Below are 19,779 nucleotides of genomic sequence, written 5' to 3'. Positions count from 1 at the left end.
TAACAATCTTAACCAAAACTGTGGTTTAAATGTATGTACAATATGTATGCATGTAATATTCAATATATTTTCACTCAAAATGGTCTATTTGGGTGAAAGTCGATTGACAAAACAGAGCCTACTTAGTATTAAATAATAACGTCTCGTGGCTTACCAAACAGAAAAGCGTGCATGTGTTTATGTGAATTCACGAAAACATGTGTACATACATACATATATTCATACATACATATGTATGTACATTTACAATAGTCAGTCCTAGAAAGTAGACAATATATTATTAATGTAATAGCGAAAAATGGCGTAATGAAGGATTTTTACACAGAGATATGTACATAGCGGCATGTTACGTATAAATCGGAGATAGGCGAGGCGTAGCAAAGAATAACGGATAACATTTTTTATATGCCTTGTTATTGTGTACATTGTATTACCTCTTTTAAAAAAGTAATATTAATATTATTTTATTATTTATTCATATGCTTACATACATACACATGTATCTAAAATACTAAGAAAATATGAAACTGGAAAGACGTATACAAACTAATGGATTACATTTTAAAACTTTAGTACAATAATAGTTGTAAGTTGACGGCAAAGGGCATGTGAAAAAAACGAAACAATATTTATAGTACGTTTAATAATTGGCTGTGAATACTATCTTATGCTAAAGCTGTTTGTAATTTAGGATAAGAAGCAAGTGCTAATTATTACCACGTATTCGATATTATTATAATATATATACATATATATACACATGTTTAATTCAAATAGACTGTATGCAAAAGAGACTTTTGCTAAGAGTTAAGAGTATATTTTGTTAAAATAAACAACATTCTTATATTTAGGATTATTACAATATATAACGGATAAAGTTATAGGCTATTATTTGCTGGAGTAATTTGTTCTTCGTTCATAGTCCAGATTACCCCGATTAGGGTTTATATCAAATTTTTTTATTTTTTTTGAAAATATTCATATATCTGAGCATTAAGTTTAGCTTTTTTTTCTAAAGCTGGATATCAACTGCTGCCGTTTGTATAGAGGTTTCTTTTTTTTTAATTCTATATCTTGGAGGCCATTGGATGGAAGATTGTTACATGTGACATTTTTTTCGAATTCTGCAGCCTTTGCACTCAATATTGCGCAACCAATATTCGATATGCTTGCTGGCAATCTGGGCTCTGATGCCCTGTTTCCAGCTAGTTCTTTATCTAAAAACACATAAATAAAAATCATTGAATATTAAGTTTTAAATTACTTTTACCTCTAATGGACTTTTTGCATTGTAACAATGACTGCTCTGGTGACGATATTTGAAGACTTGCGGAAAATACTTTTAAAGATTCGCTCTTTTGAGCGTCGTTATAAGAAAGATTGTGATCATTTCGCATCTCTTCTTCATTAACAGGAATTTCCAATTTTCGTTTTTCAGATTCGTTATCACAATGACTAACAGAGCCATACCTGTAATCCATACCGATGATCATTGCATTGAAAAATAAATAAAATTATTTTTACCCTTTCGTTTGTCTCGGATACTCGAAAACCTCATCTGCAGAACTTGTTGCGTCGCTGTTTTGAACTACTGACGACTCATCTGAATGATTCAGATGCCTTTTGAAAGAGTATGAAAGACAAAGTTTAATTTAAATCATCCTTTAATTACACTATGCAACAGAACAACTATTAAAACATTGTCATCAAACCTTGGAAGACTCGGGTCTCCAAAAATGTATGCTGAGATAGTTTTATTTGTTATGGTTAAGTCTTTTTTATATTAAATAAATTCTGTTTTTAGTGGTAAGCATTTTGAATTTTAAATTGCCTGAGTGTGTTAAACCAAAGGCTATACAATACCAAGATGTTGCATGAGCGACCAAAAAGCTGTTCTATGGCGGGTCCTAACACTAGGACCCAAAAGGCACGAGGGAGCGCGCGGGGTTTCAATTCCCTTTTCGCCTGTACTTCGTCTCTACCGCGACCCCGCTGCCCATCGGTTTCGTCTGTTCGGCAATGCCTTTACCAGCAACGAAATAATTCTGGACCCTCGAGCCTCAGCACCGTCGAAGCTGTGGTCGCGGATCGCCGATGTCTTTGGAGCGGCACAGTGGGACCTTTGGCCGTCTCAGCTTGCTAAATTAGTTAGTGAATATGGGTTCAATAAATATTTGCACACTGAAAAAATGTTAAACTTTGAGTGCTTATATCTCCTAAACTAAAACTATCTTGAAAATTCGATTGGAAAATTCTTTATTAGATGCGTACATTAAATTTATCTAAAGCACTCATACAATTTTTTTACTATTTCGTCTGAGTCCCCACTGTGCCGCGCCAAAGACATCAGCGATCACGCTGCCCTACGGTTTCGGCACGCAGACGATTCATATTTTGTTTTTGTATTCTTTCTCTCGAGACACACCGACTCGACGCTGACGAAGCCGAGTAGCATTTCGAAGGCGAAGGTAGCGTAAAAGAGAAGAAAAAGCATTATTTTTCAATTTTCGTTTGATGCTTCATGGTACGGGCGCGCGGGGCTATTACTTCAATTCTCTTTTACGCTATCTTCGCCTCCGAAATGCTACTCGGCTTCGTCAATGCCTCGGTCAGCGTCGAGTCGGTGTGTCTCGAGAGAAAGAATACAAAAACAAAATATGAATCGTCTGCGTGCCGAAACCGTAGGGCAGCGTGGTCGCTGATGTCTTTGGCGCGGCACAGTGGGGACTCAGGAGAAATAGTAAAAAAATTGTATGAGTGCTTTAGATAAATTTAATGTACGCATCTAATAGAGAATTTTCCAATCGAATTTTCAAATAGTTTTAGTTTAGAAGATATAAGCACTCAAAGTTTAACATTTTTTCAGTGTGCAAATATTTATTGAACTCATATTCACTAACTAATTTAGCAAGCTGAGACGGCCAAAGGTCCCTGTGCCGCTCCAAAGACATCGGCGATCCGCGACCACCGCCTCGACGGTGCTGAGGCTCGAGAGTCCAGAATTGCCGAACAGACGAAACCGATGGGCAGCGGGGTCGCGGTAGAGACGAAGTACAGGCGAAAAGAGAATTGAAACCCCGCGCGCTCCCTCGTGCCTTTTGGGTCCTAATGTTAGGACCCGCCATAGAACAGCTTTTTGGTCGCTCATGCAACATCTTGGTATTTTATAGTCTTTGGTTAAACCTTTTCAAAAGAACTTTTCTATGCTAAAAACTAATTAATGCATTTATTAATCTGGCTAAGCTAAAGTTATAAGCTTACCCGTTGGGAAATATTAAGCTTTCAAAAGCAAAATCGTTAAGTAGTAAATATATATTTTTATACCCGATACTCAAAATGAGTATTGGTATATTAGATTTGTGGTGAAAATGGATGTGTGTAACGTCCAGAAGGAAGCGTTTCCGACCACATAAAGTATATATATCCATTATCAGCATCAATAACCGAGTTGATTTAGCCATGCCTGTTTGTCTGTCTGCCGGTCCGTCCGTCTGTCCGTCTCTATGAGCGCCTAGTGTTCAGAGACTATAAGAGCTAGAGCAACGACATTTTGTATCAAGACTTCTGGGATATGTCACTGTTACAACTATATTTCAAAACTTCGACCCGCCCACTTCCGTCCCCACAAAGTGCGAAAATCTGTGGCATCCAAAATTTCAAAGATACAAAAAAACCAAAAACGCAGAATCTTCTAGACTTCCAGAATTTAGACCAGATCGTATAATTATTATAGCCCGAGTGATGAAAATAATTTCATTCTTTCTCATTCTGTCTCTCGCTAACACACGCGTTTCATGGTCGGCTTTGCCTATTGCAAAAAGTGAGCGCCTAGATCTCAGAGACTATAAGAGCTAGAGCAACAAAATTTGGCATCCACACTCCTGTGATATCGAACCTGCACAAGTTTATTTACAAAGATCGCCCCTCCCCCTTCCGCCCCCGGAAAGGACGAAAATGTTTGGCGTCCACAGATCTCAGATATTGAAGATCCGAGAAAATTAAAAATGCACAAAATGACCAGATCTACCAGATTGCCGAATCTGGATCAGATCGGATCATTTTTATAGCCAAAAGGAACAAATCAATTTGCAGTGGCCACGCAGCGGCCGGCGACACGTTCAGACACGTTTTCTGTCTCTCCCGCACGCACTCTTTGTCGCTCATTGTAGCCATACTGACTATGTACATATGTACATACATACATATGTATCGGGTATAAATGTAGAGTTGCGGTCGCAGCAGCAACTCACAACGTTCCCCCTCGTTTTTAATTGTAATTCATCGGGATATATGTACGTACACATATGTCGGTACATATATACGATTACAGTATACATTGGGTGAAATCCGCACCTCTATATGAACAAAATTACAAGTTGGTTTAGAAGTTGGGCCAGCAACATACATAACTGTAAAATGCGATTTTCGGAAGTTCGGTCAAACGGCTGCGGCATAGCTGTACTAGTATATCGAGATTTGTATTCCTTTAACGACAATTAATCAACGCGCCCTTACTACTAAATTTGTAAACAACGTGCATGAAACCCCACCCTTTATTGCAAAGCCACACTGGGAGAGAAAGAAGATCAAATGGTTCCGCATAGCTATTAAATCCTTTCGATTATAAAGTTAAATACATAAATATATGTGCATATGTACATACATATGTATGTATCTGAGATCAGTATATTTATTCTTATTCTTACCATTGTGACCCATTTATTTTGGTTGAAATTAACTCGTACAGTCTGTCTGGACATGCATCTAACATATGTGAATAGATAACGTCAAGGAAGTCTGCTGATATTTTAAATATTTCTTCATAATGGTCAATCATAGTTCTAAAATATTTATATTCTGGTTAGGTGTAAATACTTATAAGTAGAAAATAATGGCTTACCTGACTACATTTATTGCGTCGTTCATATGATCCTGCTCCCTATCCCTTGCCGATGCTTGATCAGAACCACGTAAAATATTTGGAGCAAAAACTGTAGAGAGATTACTGCTATCCATTTTGTTGCCATTTATCTCAATATTTCCATCGCTGTCGCATATATCATCACTATGTGCCGCTACTTTTGCCAAAAACCGCAGTAAGACATACAGCGTATCTCTATGTGGAATAGGGAGCAGTTTTATTAAATGTGAAATGCCCTCCAGTTGCAAGCGGCGATTTCGAATCCCTAAAAAGTCAGTTTGTTATAAAACTCAAAATCTTATATATTATGTATGTATATGTACTGTGTATAAATGATATGTACTTTGGGTTTCTAAAAATGTTGTGTAGAGTCTACTGCACAGCAGAGGTTCTGGAAGATCGCGAAGGAATTCTTTGAGCAAGGTAGCAACATCATGCGGACATGTATCATGTGGAATTCTCATATGAGATTTTTTGTTAAATTCCTCTCGCAACTAGAACGAAAATATCATGGTTGTAAATCATAATACATTTGTTAAAGTTTTTTTAACATACTTGGTTAACACGTTTCCGAGAAGTACTGACACGAAAAATTCCAATTTTATTTAACCCATTATCTTCCAAATAGTCCATGCAATTTATGATAAATGTCGGTACGTTTAAATGCCGTGGAGTGTGTAAAGTTTTAACGAAATCGAATTCATTATGTTCTATATCGTAATGAGATAAGGTTGATGGTTTAGTTAAATTAGTCAAAGAATCACGAAAGCGTTCTGACGTCTCGATATATCCACACTCCATAGACTTAGTCGGCAAGCTTTCACATGACCGAACCTGGCAAATAGAAAAATACATGAAAGATAAATTGGTGCCGCAAGGGTTCATTTTGCTTACACTTGAAATATGCATTGAACAAGGCGTATTAAAAAAACGGTTTTAAGTTGTAACAAATATATAGAACGTAACGTGTCCGACCCGATCAGAATGAATAGACGACGTATGGTTCGATATACACAATTGATCGACTCCTTTTTTATGCAGATTAAAAATAAAGAAACTTAGTTTTTGGGGTCGGAGTTTCCTTCCTTAGTACGCTATGTTTATAAAATAAACTAATTCTAAAATGCACTACAAGTGTACAACAAGTGAAAGATAAGTAAAACCATTCATATTTACACTTTCATTCAGCTTGATAATACTTCCAGTGCTATTACCACTTGCTTGAAACACAGACATCAATGACTGCTTCGATCGAGTTCGCGCCCCAACGACATCGCTCCGTTTAGTGTCCCTTGAAATGCAGCATTCTAAAGAGGTCCCAAATAATATTTCCTGGCCGTCTTTATAATCAAATTATTCAAATGTAAAAAATTATATGTGAGTTTGTGAAGTTTATTTGGGTAAATGTGTTGATAATTATATTGTACATGCAAAAACCATACTAAAAAAATTTACGAGTTGTCCAAAATAAAAATCTTACTGTGTTCATATTTTCTTCCAATATCAAAAAAACTTGTTGTTAGTGACTTCTTCTTCGGTATAATTCGTCGCTTGTGTGATTTTCTTTCCAAATCTAAATCTGTTTGAATTTAAAAGATAAATATTTATAATTATTACTTTCGCTATTATTATAAAATCCACATTTATTAACTAACTTAAGTTACTTTCAATGATCCATGCTTTGAAGATATAATACAATTTATTAAATTAATGTTATTTTTAATCTTCCTATTTACCTAGATTATTTCCAATATTCAGTTCCTTTATTTTTTCCAAAGCCAAATGCTGTAGAAAGTCTGATTCCGTTTTCGATAAATTCATAAGTACAGTTTCCACAATATGAAACTTTTCATTGTTTTCTGAGATCCATAAACAACTCTCCTGCGAACAGTTTTTTAAAGTATAATAATTTTATTTATTATTTTACACCATGCAACCGCTTTGAAAATGTGTGTATAATGCAATATTGGTTTTTTACGGGTTTTATGGTTGGTTTAGGGCTTTGCTTTTTTTGTTGTCATATCTGGAATGTTTTAAATATAGTTTTCAAGATCTTTGCAAGTTTGGAAAACTGTTGACAGCAACACAGCTGTTAAATGTCGCTCAAAACATTACAGCTTAACCTTTCCCGATTAAAAATATTAGCCGGTACATTTGACAAAACTTTAACTTTAAAAAATGAGGAAAAGTATAAGTAAATTTTTTTATAATTATTCTGTACTCGTCGCGACAATATTTGGAGTCTAACTAGAGAATATGATTTTAATCACAAAGGAAGACAGCTAAGAATCTTGAACCGTTGTTAAAATTTCATCTTGTAACGTAACAACTAAATAATGAAGTACTATATTTAATTAATTCTAAATTGACTGTCAATTTCTCAAAGTTTCACTCAGACATTAACATCGAATCGTCATGTATAGCTACATAATTTGATTTACATCCTGTTAATACAATAGTATGGTTATATGATCAAACAACGTAATAAAATTGTATTTAAAAATGTACTGTGTCTTTAAAGTTTAATTAAATCGGCTTTATAGTCAAGGGATTAACGGGCCTATACAAAAAATCTAGGAAATTAAGAATATAATTGAATTCTAATTTTTCTGAGCTTTAAAAAATAAAATTAAAAACAAAAATTCCCACAAAAATTTCGCCAAAAAATCATTAATTGCAACTAATCCGAACAGGAGACTAAAGCTTTAAAGATTCAAAGCGTATTCGAACAGATACTTAAATCATTCAAGATATGCCCAAAAAAAAAAGTTTGAAACCCAGATAGCCTTTAAAAAAGTAAAAAATTAGTAATTTTTAAAACCTGAATCATAAAATATTTTGAATCATTATACATTTTTTGAGTTGAAATTTGTATGTATAGGGAATTAATTTAAATTTCTTACCGATGGAAACCATTTTTGATAAGCTGTGGATAGGTCTTGATGTAAATGAGGTCTATTTTGGCTTTTGGAACGACTTCTCAGAATTTTTTTAGTTACAAATTGCCCAACATTAGACAACGACTTGGACTTTTGCATATTGCTTGTTGCATTTCTTAGATCTGAAATTTTAGCAAAGATTATTTACATACAATCGCCTTTCACTAATTTAATAAAACGAGGAAACGCTTAGCTGATATTTCGATTATAAAATACCTGTTAATCTCATTTATTTACTTATACCTTTATAACAAGGTATACACTTTTAGAATCAGAATCAAGTGAATGGCATTTCGTTCATGGAGAAAGAGAGAGATAGTGATAAATAGATATTCAACGAACGATGTTGTATGGAAACAGCTACAAAATTGGGCATTACGTGAAATGCGGACCAAATTAATTTGTCCCCTTTGGGAACAGCTATACCAAAAAGAGTAAAAAAGAAAGCATGCACAACACATCTGCTACGACACCATTTCCGGAGTTTACGTACATAAAATTACGTACGATTATAAAATATATTGTAATACATATACATATGTATACTACTAAAGAGGATAAATATTGTATACATAGTTTGCCAGAAGTTTCTAACGAACAGATAAGAAGCATTCCCGAACCCTTTTTCGTTTGTTTTCGCAATTAAACCATTAATTTATATAAATACTTACTTAGATTTGTATGATTCAAATTTCCATGTTTGTCGTTTAGGGTGATTAAATTTGTGGTGCTACCGGGATTGCTGTGTCCGTGCCAAATATTCGAGAGAAATTGAGAGCTTGAAGTCAGCAAGCCGGTAGAAGTTTTAATAGTTCTTTCCAGTCTTGAATGACTATTCATGTTGCATGTCGAATATGTTGTGCGTGCCTTAATTGGGTTGCTAGCAGTCTGGAAATTTTCTTCTATATTTTGTTTCTGAGTTTTGTCCCACTCTAGTTTTTTTCTAACCCGTTCATCCTGCGCCTCCTTCCATTCCATGTGGGCGTTTTGCAAGGTTCTGAAACACTCGTTTCCACGAACATACTCTAACGCAATAAGAGGCCAAGCGTCTAATGTTTGAATAGCTTTATTTAAACCTTCATCCATTCCAGGAGGATTTATTTCACCCTTTGCTTTAATGTTTCTTAAATTTCTATCGTAGTTAATTGACTTAAATCGACTTGCGTCTGCACCGTTTACGGTTTTTTTTCTTGCCATCCTTAAGTACCGCTTGATTGTGTTACTTACAGATTGTGAAACATCTTCGTTGTCAATAGAGCTTTTTCTCCGCTCTGAATGCGTAACAGGTTTTTCTAAGTCTTCATCCAGGGAATATGGTGCAGAACTATCTTTGCCCTGCTGCAAAGTATGCTCAAATTCTTCTGCCAGGCGTTTTAGTTCGCTAAGCTGTATAAAACTTGTTTGTGTTCCGCATGTATTGAAGCTTCTTTCAATCCTCTCACATTTAGTTTTGCTTTTTAGCGACCAAAGATCAGTTGCTTGCGGAGCGATGCGGGCATCCAAGCTAAGTTCTTCTGGGGCCACACGCAGAATTTTTCTGAATTCACAATTTTCTAGGCTTGTCGAGTTCTGGTATATCATCTTATCGATCCTATGATAGTCATTTATATTATTCACTCCACTGGAAAAGCTTTTGTCCGAGCTGTTTTGGTAGCTATTCAATTTTAATAAACTTGAAAGTGAAGAAGCACGACCAATATTATGTTTTGGTGGTTCTGTGGAATGTAGCATTCGATGAAGTTGCTGTTTTTTTAGTGAGTTGAATATTTTTCTCAAAAGTACTTTATCTTCAAGAATATCTTGTCGTATATTATCTAATTTTAATTGTACTCCTCCTAGCTCAGCCAGGTGGGTTTCGGATAATAATTTTAAACGAGACAAGAGCTCCGTTTGAATTGACTTTTCACAAAAATTGGTCTTTAAAATATTTTCATTTGAATTTGTACCCGTATTACCAATAGGCCGCTGGGAACTTGGTGATGAAGTTTGATCGGGTCTAACCGTTTTGGTTCCCAGCAAGGTTGTTGTTTTGTACGCATCCCGTATTTTCAGATATGACTGCAATAGTTCAATAGTCTGATCGGCATTAATATGCTGATCTGTTAGCTCCGCTCCACAGCGACTACTACTTGCATGACGAGAAATTAGTTTGAACCGCCTCTTAGAATTGTTGATTGCCCCTGGATATGAGGTCTTTCGACGCCATAAAATGAAGCGGGGCTCGGAGCCGCACACTCGTTGAAATTGTGCCTCAATTAAAGAAATATTATCTGATCCACTCTGTGCTCCATCCGGAATAAGCTTGCGTCCAGAATCAGTCATATATCGCCATGTCTTTCGAGTCAATAGCCAGCGTTCTCGTTTTTTTTCTTTGTCTTTAGTGCTGCACCGACGTCGTCTAGATCCAGGAGAAACTCTTCCCAAATTCTTACTGGCCAAATTACTTGGCCCACAATATACATCTGAAGATTTGATTTTATTTGATTTTATCAAGTCTTTTTCCGCTGTTAGACTAAGCTTGTCAATTGCATCATCCAAAGGGCCTGATCTCTTTTTGATCACCGCTACAGGACGGCGCAAGTGCTGGCCTGATTTCTTGTTTTCTTCCATATTACAATTTTTAAGCGATTCTGATTCTGATACAGGCATCGGTAACTATGTGTACCTCACGTGTGTTTTTCACCGCGATTTCTCTATGGAGCTATAAAGGTATCCTCTTAATTATTTTACATGTCAAGCACCAATGTGATTGCGGGCGTGAAAAAGCCCCCTTTTATGTATGGGAACACAAATGTCCATATACATTCATCCTTATAAGAATTTATATATTGTATGAGCCATTTAAAAAACTGTGTTTTATGACATCGCAATACTCACAATCAGATGTAATCTGTTGCAGATTTGGTGAAAGATTTCATAATTATCGTCAGTTTATCCCCATGTTTGTGTAGAGATTATACGCGTGGTTATATATATATTTTTTTAATATACATATGTATACATATTGAGGGAGAAGAGAATAATTTATATATATGCGTATTTAAACACTTAAATGATGCCATTCAAAAGCTACGCGTACTCGTTCGTAATTACACTTGTAAAAGCATACGGATATTTATAAACTTGGATATTCTTATTTCATGGAATTATAAACACTCAGCATTTCACGATATCGCTATACGAATGTATATTACATAGATACAAGTATATAATATATGATTATGTATCAATGTGTATGAACATAAAAACAATAATATTCATACATATCGTATCAATATAATAAGCAAACATAATTCGCGATTTTAATAGATGCTTTCTATCAGATTTAAGGGTTTTTCGTGCCCGTGTCCAGTACGAGGTATTTCACACAATAAGTTTTTTAAAATGCTTTTGTAGATTACAATAAATGGAATAACCAACTAGTAAAACTGTTCAATATCAGAACTGGGCAGCGAGAATAACGTTGAATGCCTGAGAGCAAGTATAAAAAGAAAGAATACGGTTTCAAAAAAAAAAAATAAAATAAAAAAATCTGATTTTTCTTGAGAAATTTTTGTTGAATGTATTTATATACACACTGTATACATTTAAAGTTCTCTCTTTCGAAAACATGCACATATGGGTACATATATACATACGCATGGAACACTTTTTATAAATATTTCAATACGAAACTTGTACATACATACATATGTATCCGTATGCTCCTATGCATGTAGATTTGTATATATGTATGTATATTTATTAAATATATACTAGTACTAGTACAAGTATGTATGCAAATGGCATACCTGTTGTAGAGGGTTTGTGAGTGTCTGCGAGTATTTTTCCTTATATTCCAACTATTCCTACAATGTTAATATTATTTCAGACTACATCGCTGTTGTCTATTGACTAAAAACGTTGTCTGACAAGTAATAAAGATGTCGATCAGTCACTATAGGGTCAGTCACAAACTAACGCAGAGAGGATACTCTTGTAAATATACTTATTACCTAATGAGTGAGATATGTGTGATATGATAGAATTATCACTTCCAACCTGCACACATTTCCGTCAAAATTTTGTTTAAATATTTCGGGTCCCCACTTGTTGCTAGAGCTAGATTATAAATTTCAATAGAATACCTCTGTTGGGCTTTTTCGGCTTAGCTAAAACCAAGTGCACTAAATTTTGTGAAAAACATTTTAATTTTTCTTATTTGTGTACATATGCATGTATGCAAGTATTTATTAATAGTTTAATTACATATGACTATAGGAATTATTTTTATGTTGTATTTCTGTATTGAATAATTTTATAAACACGTTCTCTTACAATCGTTCCATTGGAATTGGCTTGTAATCTAGAATAAAAAAAGGAATTATTAACGTCATATCATACTTAATTTCAATTATTGCATGTGGGACTTTGGTTATTATTAAGTGTATTAATAAAGAAAGATAACATCGGCTTCCCGAAGTGTATGTACTCTCGAGGTTCGACGACCTCTTTCATTCTTTTTTCGATATGTTTTAGTCTGCGAGCATTCCCCTAACCGATGCAAAACTCCTGATCGTGACCAACAATTTACATTTCATGAATTTACTATATTGCGGTAGGTATATAGTGTTCCGATTTTGTGCAAATCTTACTGAGTTTCACAAATATGAACGTAATCATATATAATGCAGTTGTCCTAATTTGACTAAATATTTGTGACATATGCAAAATTAACATTATTATCTTATTAAAAGCACTAGGGTCTTGGCAACGACTTTATGATGCACATACATATGTATGTTTGTACATGAATGATAGAGTAATACAGATTGAGACCGCTAGAGCGATTCGATGTGTCAACCTTATCGAAAATATAAAAACATTCATATTTACATATAAGTACAAATATCGCAATATAAGATCTAAGTCTTCCTTACTCCAGTATAAAATATTTACACTGTGGTTTTGTACTATACAGTTTTTGAATACAAAAAAGATGTATATATTACAAATCCTCAAATCCTAAAAATGGTCATAAGTTCTACGCAATCAGGGTTACGACCTAAAATTTCTACATTCAATCATATAATCTGATTAAAATTGATCAAGAACATATGTTTTGTATTATATGTTTATGGGAATCGTCAGACACATATGTGCATATATGTATATTTTTCTATGCACATGCAAAAGTACAAGAATACATGTACAACATAATACTCGTATACCGTTATACACTACGAATATCGAAGATTGTAAATGATAGTTTACCTTAAAGTTAAATATTTAGAGTATGGATAGTTGCTTAGTTAGTCATCTCTCCTTTCGGCACACATATTCTGCTAGAGTTGAAATATTTAACAAAAACTTTATTGATATGATGTTTATCATGGCGGTGTGAGCATTCATCCCGATGGCCGCACTTGTCTGCATTGCAGCCGGCTGTTCGCCTGTAAAAGTATTTAAAAGTTTAATTTTAGTCTAAGCTCGGTGATTATCGATTAAAATCATTATAATAAAACTCTACCGGTCAATACATGAACCCGCACCGATGCGGGTATAGCACCATTAGGAACGCAAGTATAGTTTCCGGAATCTCGTAATGAAGCTCTTGTCAGCATTAATCGACTAGTAGTTCCAATATCGGTTTTTTCCGTTTCCAAACTTATTCCACCTCGCAGCGAATCAAAATCGACTATTGAAGAGCCATGATACCTTAAGGTAGAGCGTAACATTGTTAATAAATAGTATACAGTCCAAACACCCTTACCATAAAACAGATGATGCATGCATATTTACTGAGCAGGCTAGAGCAATAGTGCTATCGCGTTTAACATGGATTTCCGTAGATCCTAATATTTTTGCACGGGCCGCTATTAAGAGAAATATAATTTTATAATTAAATGATTACCAAGCCTCTTACCTCTTACCTTTTGAATCATAATACCGTCGATCCGAATTTAGATCTCTAGCTTCGCTCTCAGCTAAAATAAAAGAGAGTTGCGGAAATCAGAAAGAGTTCTTAAATAAATTTTCCTCTTATTGCTCCTATAAAATTCTAATTTCCAGAACCTGAGGATATTGCTTGATGGCAACACTACAAGGAACTCTTATTTAACTACAATAAACTACCCGGAACTCAGAGAATGCCGTTGCAGGTGTTTATCAAGTGCTACATACTCGTATATAACTTTTTCAAAAAGTTTCTTACGAGTACCGTAATTGAAATCACACCTCAAGTCGATATGCTGGGAGGAGTGTAAAGAATTGGATAGTTCCTGAATTTTTTCCCATTCGATCGTATATCTTTAAATCCTCTTTTTTTACTGACGAGCAGACCCCTAAGAACAATCGGTAATTTATGGAAAACGGTACCGTACCTGCAATATCCAGAATGATTGCTAAGTTTATTTTCGGCTCAGTATTAACTTGACACTCATAAATTCCGCTATCCCGTGGTTGGGCGTAGTCAATTTTTAAGTCCCAGTCCTCACTGCTGGGTGGGTGTATTACGGAAAATCGTTGATCGCCAGTATAGGTATAAATGTTAGTTGTTAAAATATGAAGGTCGCGCTTACGCATCCATGAAACCTGCAATAGTTTTGAAATTATTTATTTCAAGTGACAATTTTAAATTTAAATAAATTTTTTTTTTTTTTTGTAATACCTTAAATTAGAAACATTAATCTACAAATATATTTTTTCCAAGTTTCAAAGAGTGGAACAGTGCATTTTTACACATGTTACTCGAAGAGTATAGACTTAAATTAAATTTGTATTGAAAGTGGATGTGTATAACCAAAGACTATACAATACCAAGATGTTGCATGAGGAACAAATTCTTTTTCAATTTTCGTTTGACGCTTCATTGTACGGGCGCGCGGGGCTATTACTTCAATTCTCTTTTACGCTACCTTCGCCTCCGAAATGCTACTCGTTAATGCCTCGGTCAGTAGTAAAAAAATTGTATGAGTGCTTTAGATAAATTTAATGTACGCATCTAATAGAGAATTTTCCAATCGAATTTTCAAATAGTTTTAGTTTAGAAGATATAAGCACTCAAAGTTTAACATTTTTTCAGTGTGCAAATATTTATTGAACTCATATTCACTAACTAATTTAGCAAGCTGAGACGGCCAAAGGTCCCACTGTGCCGCTCCAAAGACATCGGCGATCCGCGACCACCGCCTCGACGGTGCTGAGAGCTCGAGAGTCCAGAATTGCCGAACAGACGAAACCGATGGGCAGCGGGGTCGCGGTAGAGACGAAGTACAGGCGAAAAGAGAATTGAAACCCCGCGCGCTCCCTCGTGCCTTTTGGGTCCTAATGTTAGGACCCGCCATAGAACAGCTTTTTGGTCGCTCATGCAACATCTTGGTATTTTATAGTCTTTGGTATAACACCCAGAAGGAAGCGTTTCCGACCCCATAAAGTATATACATTCTTGACCAGCATAAAAAGACGTGCCGATAAAACCAAGTCTTTCCGTCCGTTTGTCAGTCTTGTTTTACATATGATTTTTACGAGTATTAGGTGTTTTGCGGATGAATCAACTGCTCTGAGGAGAGCATAAAAACAAAACAAGATTGATTAGAAGTAATTTGTATTTGTGTGTAATTTCTTACAGTGCGATTTCCTTTGTTTTTGACACGACATCTTAAAACTGCAGTTTCATCAATGACAGCTGAGACATTTCTTGGGCTTATGTCATCGAAGAAAGGTCGATCCGAGCTTGCTAAATCTGAAATACGGTTTACACGTAAATATGTAGATGAAAACCTTAAGGAGTCTAAATGTGAACTCAATATAGTCTATATAGCTTACCATTTATGTTCAAAAATGAAGTTGCGCTTATATGTTGAACACATATATTAAAATTCAAAATCAACAAAATTATAGGTTTAATTTTGTTGAAGGAAAAATCCAAGCACGTTGATTTTACAAATGACGCCGCCATATCGGTCAATACAAGCGTCTTGAAATTGCAAGCTGGATAGTTAGCATGCCTGAAAATAAACGTAATATGCAACTTAAGTATCAAGAACTTTTTCAATCAAAGCGCGTACTTAAAAAACTAATTTTCACATCACATATGTACATATATATGTATGAATATTTATGTATCTGTACGGAACATATGTACCTACATATGTAGGTAAATATCTAACTGATATAAATGTAAAAGTTTCTCTACTGCGAAATGCATACATACATATGTGCATAAATAAATGTGTATACATTCATATCGGTTGATGATACGTAAGATTTTTTTATCTGACAACATTCAGATAAAAGTAGCATTCAACATATTGTATTTTATTGCTTAGCACTTCAATGTACTGTTTTTCTGAATTCTTATGATAGGGACTGGTCACGGCCGAAACTGCCGAAATATCGTTTTGTTTTACTTAATTTTGATTTTGAGGTATTGTACTGAAAATTCGCTCTCATTTGATTTGTATCGGACAAGAATTTTTAGCTTTAAGTAGAGATTTTTCAACCCCAAAATATTTTTTTCTATTAAATACTTGTGAGTGAGCTTTTATCAGGACTCGGTGGGTCGGCCTTCTGCGCCCTTTTTACGAATATTCGCGCAGGCGGACTACAGTGGTACATCGTATAACAGTATAACAATGAAATTGGCAATAAAACTAGAATCCAGTATATTATTTTAAAAATTAAAATCATAAAGTTGCAGTCGGTTGTCACCTGATATTTTATTCTAAATTCAAAAGGTCCCCGAGAGTATTTTTGTTGTTGCTTAAGCAGCAACGAGTGAAGCGAGCATGGGGAAAGAATTTTCTATTATGTATGTAGTTCTGATGTTTCAACAGGCTCGCTGCTTACTCGAGATGCTCCGTGTAGTAAGATCCATATCATTAACCAAATCAGGATATTTGGATAAATAAATCTATGTATGTAATAGAAAAAAACGTTTTTCCAAAAATAATAAAAACTTCATGAAATTTTGACTTGCACTTTAACTAATTCAAAATGTACCCGTTTTTATACCCGATATTCAAAATGAGTATTGGGGTATATTAGATTTGTGGTGAAAGTGGATGTGTGTAACGTCCAGAAGGAATCGTTTCCGACCCCATAAAGTATATATATTCTTGATCAGCATCAATAGCCGAGTCGATTGAGCCCTGTCTGTTTGTCTGCCTGTCCGTCTGTCCGTCCGTCCGTCTGTCCGTCCCCTTCAGCGCCTAGTGCTCAAAGACTATAAGAGCTAGAGCAACGATGTTTTGGATCCAGACTTCTGTGATGTCACTGCTACAAAAATATTTCAAAACTTCGCCCCGCCCACTTCCGCCCCCACAAAGAGCGAAAATCTGTGGCATCCACAAGTTCGACGATACGAGAAAACTATAAACGCAGAATCGTAGAAGATGACTATATCTTCTAGAGTGCAAAATCTGAACCAGATCGTATAATTATTATAGCCAGAATCACGAAAACAATTTCACTCTTTCTCGCTCTGTCTCACTCTAACACACAGGTTTCATGGACGGTTTTGCCAATTGCAAAATATGAGTTCAAGGATCTCAGAACCTATAAGAGCCAGAGCAACCAAATTTGGTATCCACACTCCTGTGATATCGGACCTTGACCGTTTCGTGTCCAAATTTCGCCACACCGCCTTCCGCCCCCGCAAAGGACGAAAATCTGGGGCATCAACAAAGCTCAGAGACTATTAAGGCTAGAGTAACCAAATTTAGTATCCGCACTTCTGTTTGATCTCACTATAAAACGTATATCTCCGAATTTCGCCCAACCCCCTTCCGCCCCCACAAAGGACGAAAATCTGGTGCATCCACAATATTGCACATTCCAGAAAACTAAAAACGCAAAATCATAGACGAGGGGGAACGTTGTGAGTTGCTGCGGACACCGCAACTCTACGGTTATACCCGATACTAAGTCAGTATGGCTCTCCTCCGGCAGACGCCGCTAATATTTAACGACACGACAAAGAGTGCGTGCGAGAGAGACAGAAAATCAGTCTGAGCGTGACGTCGGGCGCTGCGTAGCCAGTGCAAATTGGTTTGTTCCTTTTGGCTATAAAAATGATCTGATCTGATCCAGATTCAGCAATCTAACCTGTGTGTTAGAGTGAGACAGAGCGAGAAAGAGTGAAATTGTTTTCGTGATTCTGGCTGTAATAATTATACGATCTGGTTCAGATTTTGCACTCTAGAAGATATAGTCATCTTCTACGATTCTGCGTTTTTAGTTTTCTCGTATCTTTAAAATTGTGGATGCCACAGATTTTCGCCCTTTGTGGGGGCGGAAGTGGGCGGGGCAAAGCTTTGAAATATTTTTGGAGCAGTGACATATCACAGAAGTCTGGATCCAAAACATCGTTGCTCTAGCTCTTATAGTCTTTGAGCATTAGTCGCTGAAGGGGACGGACAGACGGACAGACGGACGGACGGACAGACGGACGGACGGACAGACGGACAGACGGACGGACGGACAGACAGACAGGGCTCAATCGACTCGGCTATTGATGCTGATCAAGAATATATATAAACTTTATAGGGTCGGAAACGATTCCTTCTGGACGTTACACACATCCATTTTCACCACAAATCTAATATACCCCAATACTCATTTTGAGTATCGGGTATAATAACCACCATATCTATCAGATTGCTGAATCTGGATCAGATCAGATAATTTTTATAGCCAAAAGGAACAAATCAATTTGCACTGGCTACGCAGCGCCCGACGTCACGCTCAGACTGATTTTCTGTCTCTCTCGCACGCACTCTTTGTCGTGTCGTTTAATATTCGCGGCGTCTGCCGGAGGAGAGCCATACTGACTTAGTATCGGGTATAGCTGTAGAGTTGCGGTGTCCGCAGCAACTCACAACGTTCCCCCTCGTTTCTTGATTAAAAATGTACTTAATTGTATGCGCATACTGCATTTTTCAGTTAATAACCATGTAACATAAGAATAATTTTTTGTTTTCTCTTGCGTTAGTTTCATTTACTAGTAACGTTATTCAATAAAAAAAAGGTCTGGTGCATAGACTATATATGTACATCGGTATACAGAAAAATCGTTTTTTCAAACTATCTAATATTTGGAGTATTTTTCTATTACTTACAAAAAACAGATTTTTTGTATGTTCGTTGACATAAATCTTAAAGCGCCAGCCGATTCCAGCTGCCTCTGCGGCATTTAGACCGATTTCCTCATTGCGTGACAAAAATATATGTATGGAGTTTGTCGGGTTTCCCAGACCGATTTGTAGTCGTCAAAAGCCGGTGGTGCCGCCTAACATAATCATCATTATTGTTCACTAGTTCCACTGCCCACTGTACATAAACGGCAGCGGTCGTTCTTTCGTTTCACTGTCCCACCTTCTTCCTACCTGCAGTTACAGCATCTAAGCCATTCTCTCGCGTTCTATCTATCGTTTGTGCTTCACTCTAACGCTCTCCGTCTATTACCCTCTCTCGCCTTTTTCTAGGACTATCTGCATAGTGCCCTGGTAATTCGCCCCGTCAGCCCACAATAGTCTTGAGCTGATCGTCATAGCTATCCTATCAATCGTTTTATCGTTCTTGCTGTAGTTGTAGTTGCATTTTTGCTTTCGTCTACCAATAAATTGTACCTAATTACATCGAACCTGCTCGACTTGTATTTAAAACTTTAACAAAAAGCTTAATAGCTTAACAGAGTTCGTTTTAAAACTTATGTACATATATATAAATTTCGCGAAAGGGAGAATCATAAAAACTGAAATAAAATGATTCAAGCAGCATTTAGTAGTGAACTTATGGATATCGAGGCTTATCTGCAAGGAATTTCTTTGGGATAAACGAAATTACTACAAATTTTATTTCATAAAAACATTTTTGTTCAGAAGTTACAAGTTATTTCGCAAGCTGAAATTACCAAAGGCCCCACTGTGCAATGTAATA

General features: G+C 35.9%; 2 protein-coding genes across 2 annotated transcripts; both read right to left on the bottom strand.

The window, feature by feature from the left end:
• Positions 1 to 593: 593 nt before the first annotated feature.
• On the bottom strand, positions 594 to 10,646 carry LOC6602011. Its single transcript, XM_026991053.1, has 12 exons — positions 8,532 to 10,646; positions 7,825 to 7,982; positions 6,658 to 6,802; positions 6,402 to 6,500; positions 6,098 to 6,261; positions 5,477 to 5,755; positions 5,265 to 5,415; positions 4,901 to 5,186; positions 4,707 to 4,841; positions 1,525 to 1,620; positions 1,271 to 1,470; positions 594 to 1,217 (listed from the first exon to the last, which is right to left on the bottom strand). The coding sequence occupies exons 1-12, from the start codon at positions 10,507 to 10,509 to the stop codon at positions 1,000 to 1,002; spliced, it is 3,909 nt and encodes a 1,302-aa protein (XP_026846854.1). The 5' UTR covers positions 10,510 to 10,646; the 3' UTR covers positions 594 to 999.
• A 1,423-nt stretch (positions 10,647 to 12,069) lies between these two features.
• Positions 12,070 to 15,870, bottom strand: LOC6602010 (zwei Ig domain protein zig-8). The gene is made up of 8 exons (XM_002027002.2): positions 15,667 to 15,870; positions 15,468 to 15,583; positions 14,223 to 14,433; positions 13,773 to 13,826; positions 13,613 to 13,715; positions 13,370 to 13,557; positions 13,114 to 13,292; positions 12,070 to 12,205 (listed from the first exon to the last, which is right to left on the bottom strand). Exons 1-7 carry the CDS (start codon positions 15,797 to 15,799, stop codon positions 13,156 to 13,158), a joined length of 942 nt encoding a protein of 313 aa, XP_002027038.2. The 5' UTR covers positions 15,800 to 15,870; the 3' UTR covers positions 12,070 to 12,205; positions 13,114 to 13,155.
• Positions 15,871 to 19,779: the final 3,909 nt, after the last annotated feature.

Source organism: Drosophila persimilis, unplaced genomic scaffold (genome assembly GCF_003286085.1).
Source record: "Drosophila persimilis strain 14011-0111.01,24,50 unplaced genomic scaffold, DperRS2 tig00000652-arrow-arrow-pilon, whole genome shotgun sequence".
Taxonomy (NCBI): domain Eukaryota; kingdom Metazoa; phylum Arthropoda; class Insecta; order Diptera; family Drosophilidae; genus Drosophila; species Drosophila persimilis.
This window is presented reverse-complemented; position numbering and strand designations above follow the sequence as displayed.

What these genes read in the sequence shown, in the direction of transcription:
- LOC6602011 (XM_026991053.1), bottom strand. Translation starts at nt 10,509, where the DNA reads ATGCCTGTATCAGAATCAGAATCGCTTAAAAATTGTAATATGGAAGAA. An exon ending in TTTGAATCATACAAATCTAA is followed by an intron (nt 7,983 to 8,531) that starts GTAAGTATTTAT and finishes CTAAAATTTCAG; the next exon opens with ATCTAAGAAATGCAACAAGC. An exon ending in TATCCGAGACAAACGAAAGG is followed by an intron (nt 1,471 to 1,524) that starts GTAAAAATAATT and finishes TATGGATTACAG; the next exon opens with GTATGGCTCTGTTAGTCATT.
- LOC6602010 (XM_002027002.2), bottom strand. Translation starts at nt 15,799, where the DNA reads ATGGCGGCGTCATTTGTAAAATCAACGTGCTTGGATTTTTCCTTCAAC. An exon ending in TTCATTTTTGAACATAAATG is followed by an intron (nt 15,584 to 15,666) that starts GTAAGCTATATA and finishes ACCGTATTTCAG; the next exon opens with ATTTAGCAAGCTCGGATCGA. An exon ending in AATCATTCTGGATATTGCAG is followed by an intron (nt 13,827 to 14,222) that starts GTACGGTACCGT and finishes CTTTTATTTTAG; the next exon opens with CTGAGAGCGAAGCTAGAGAT.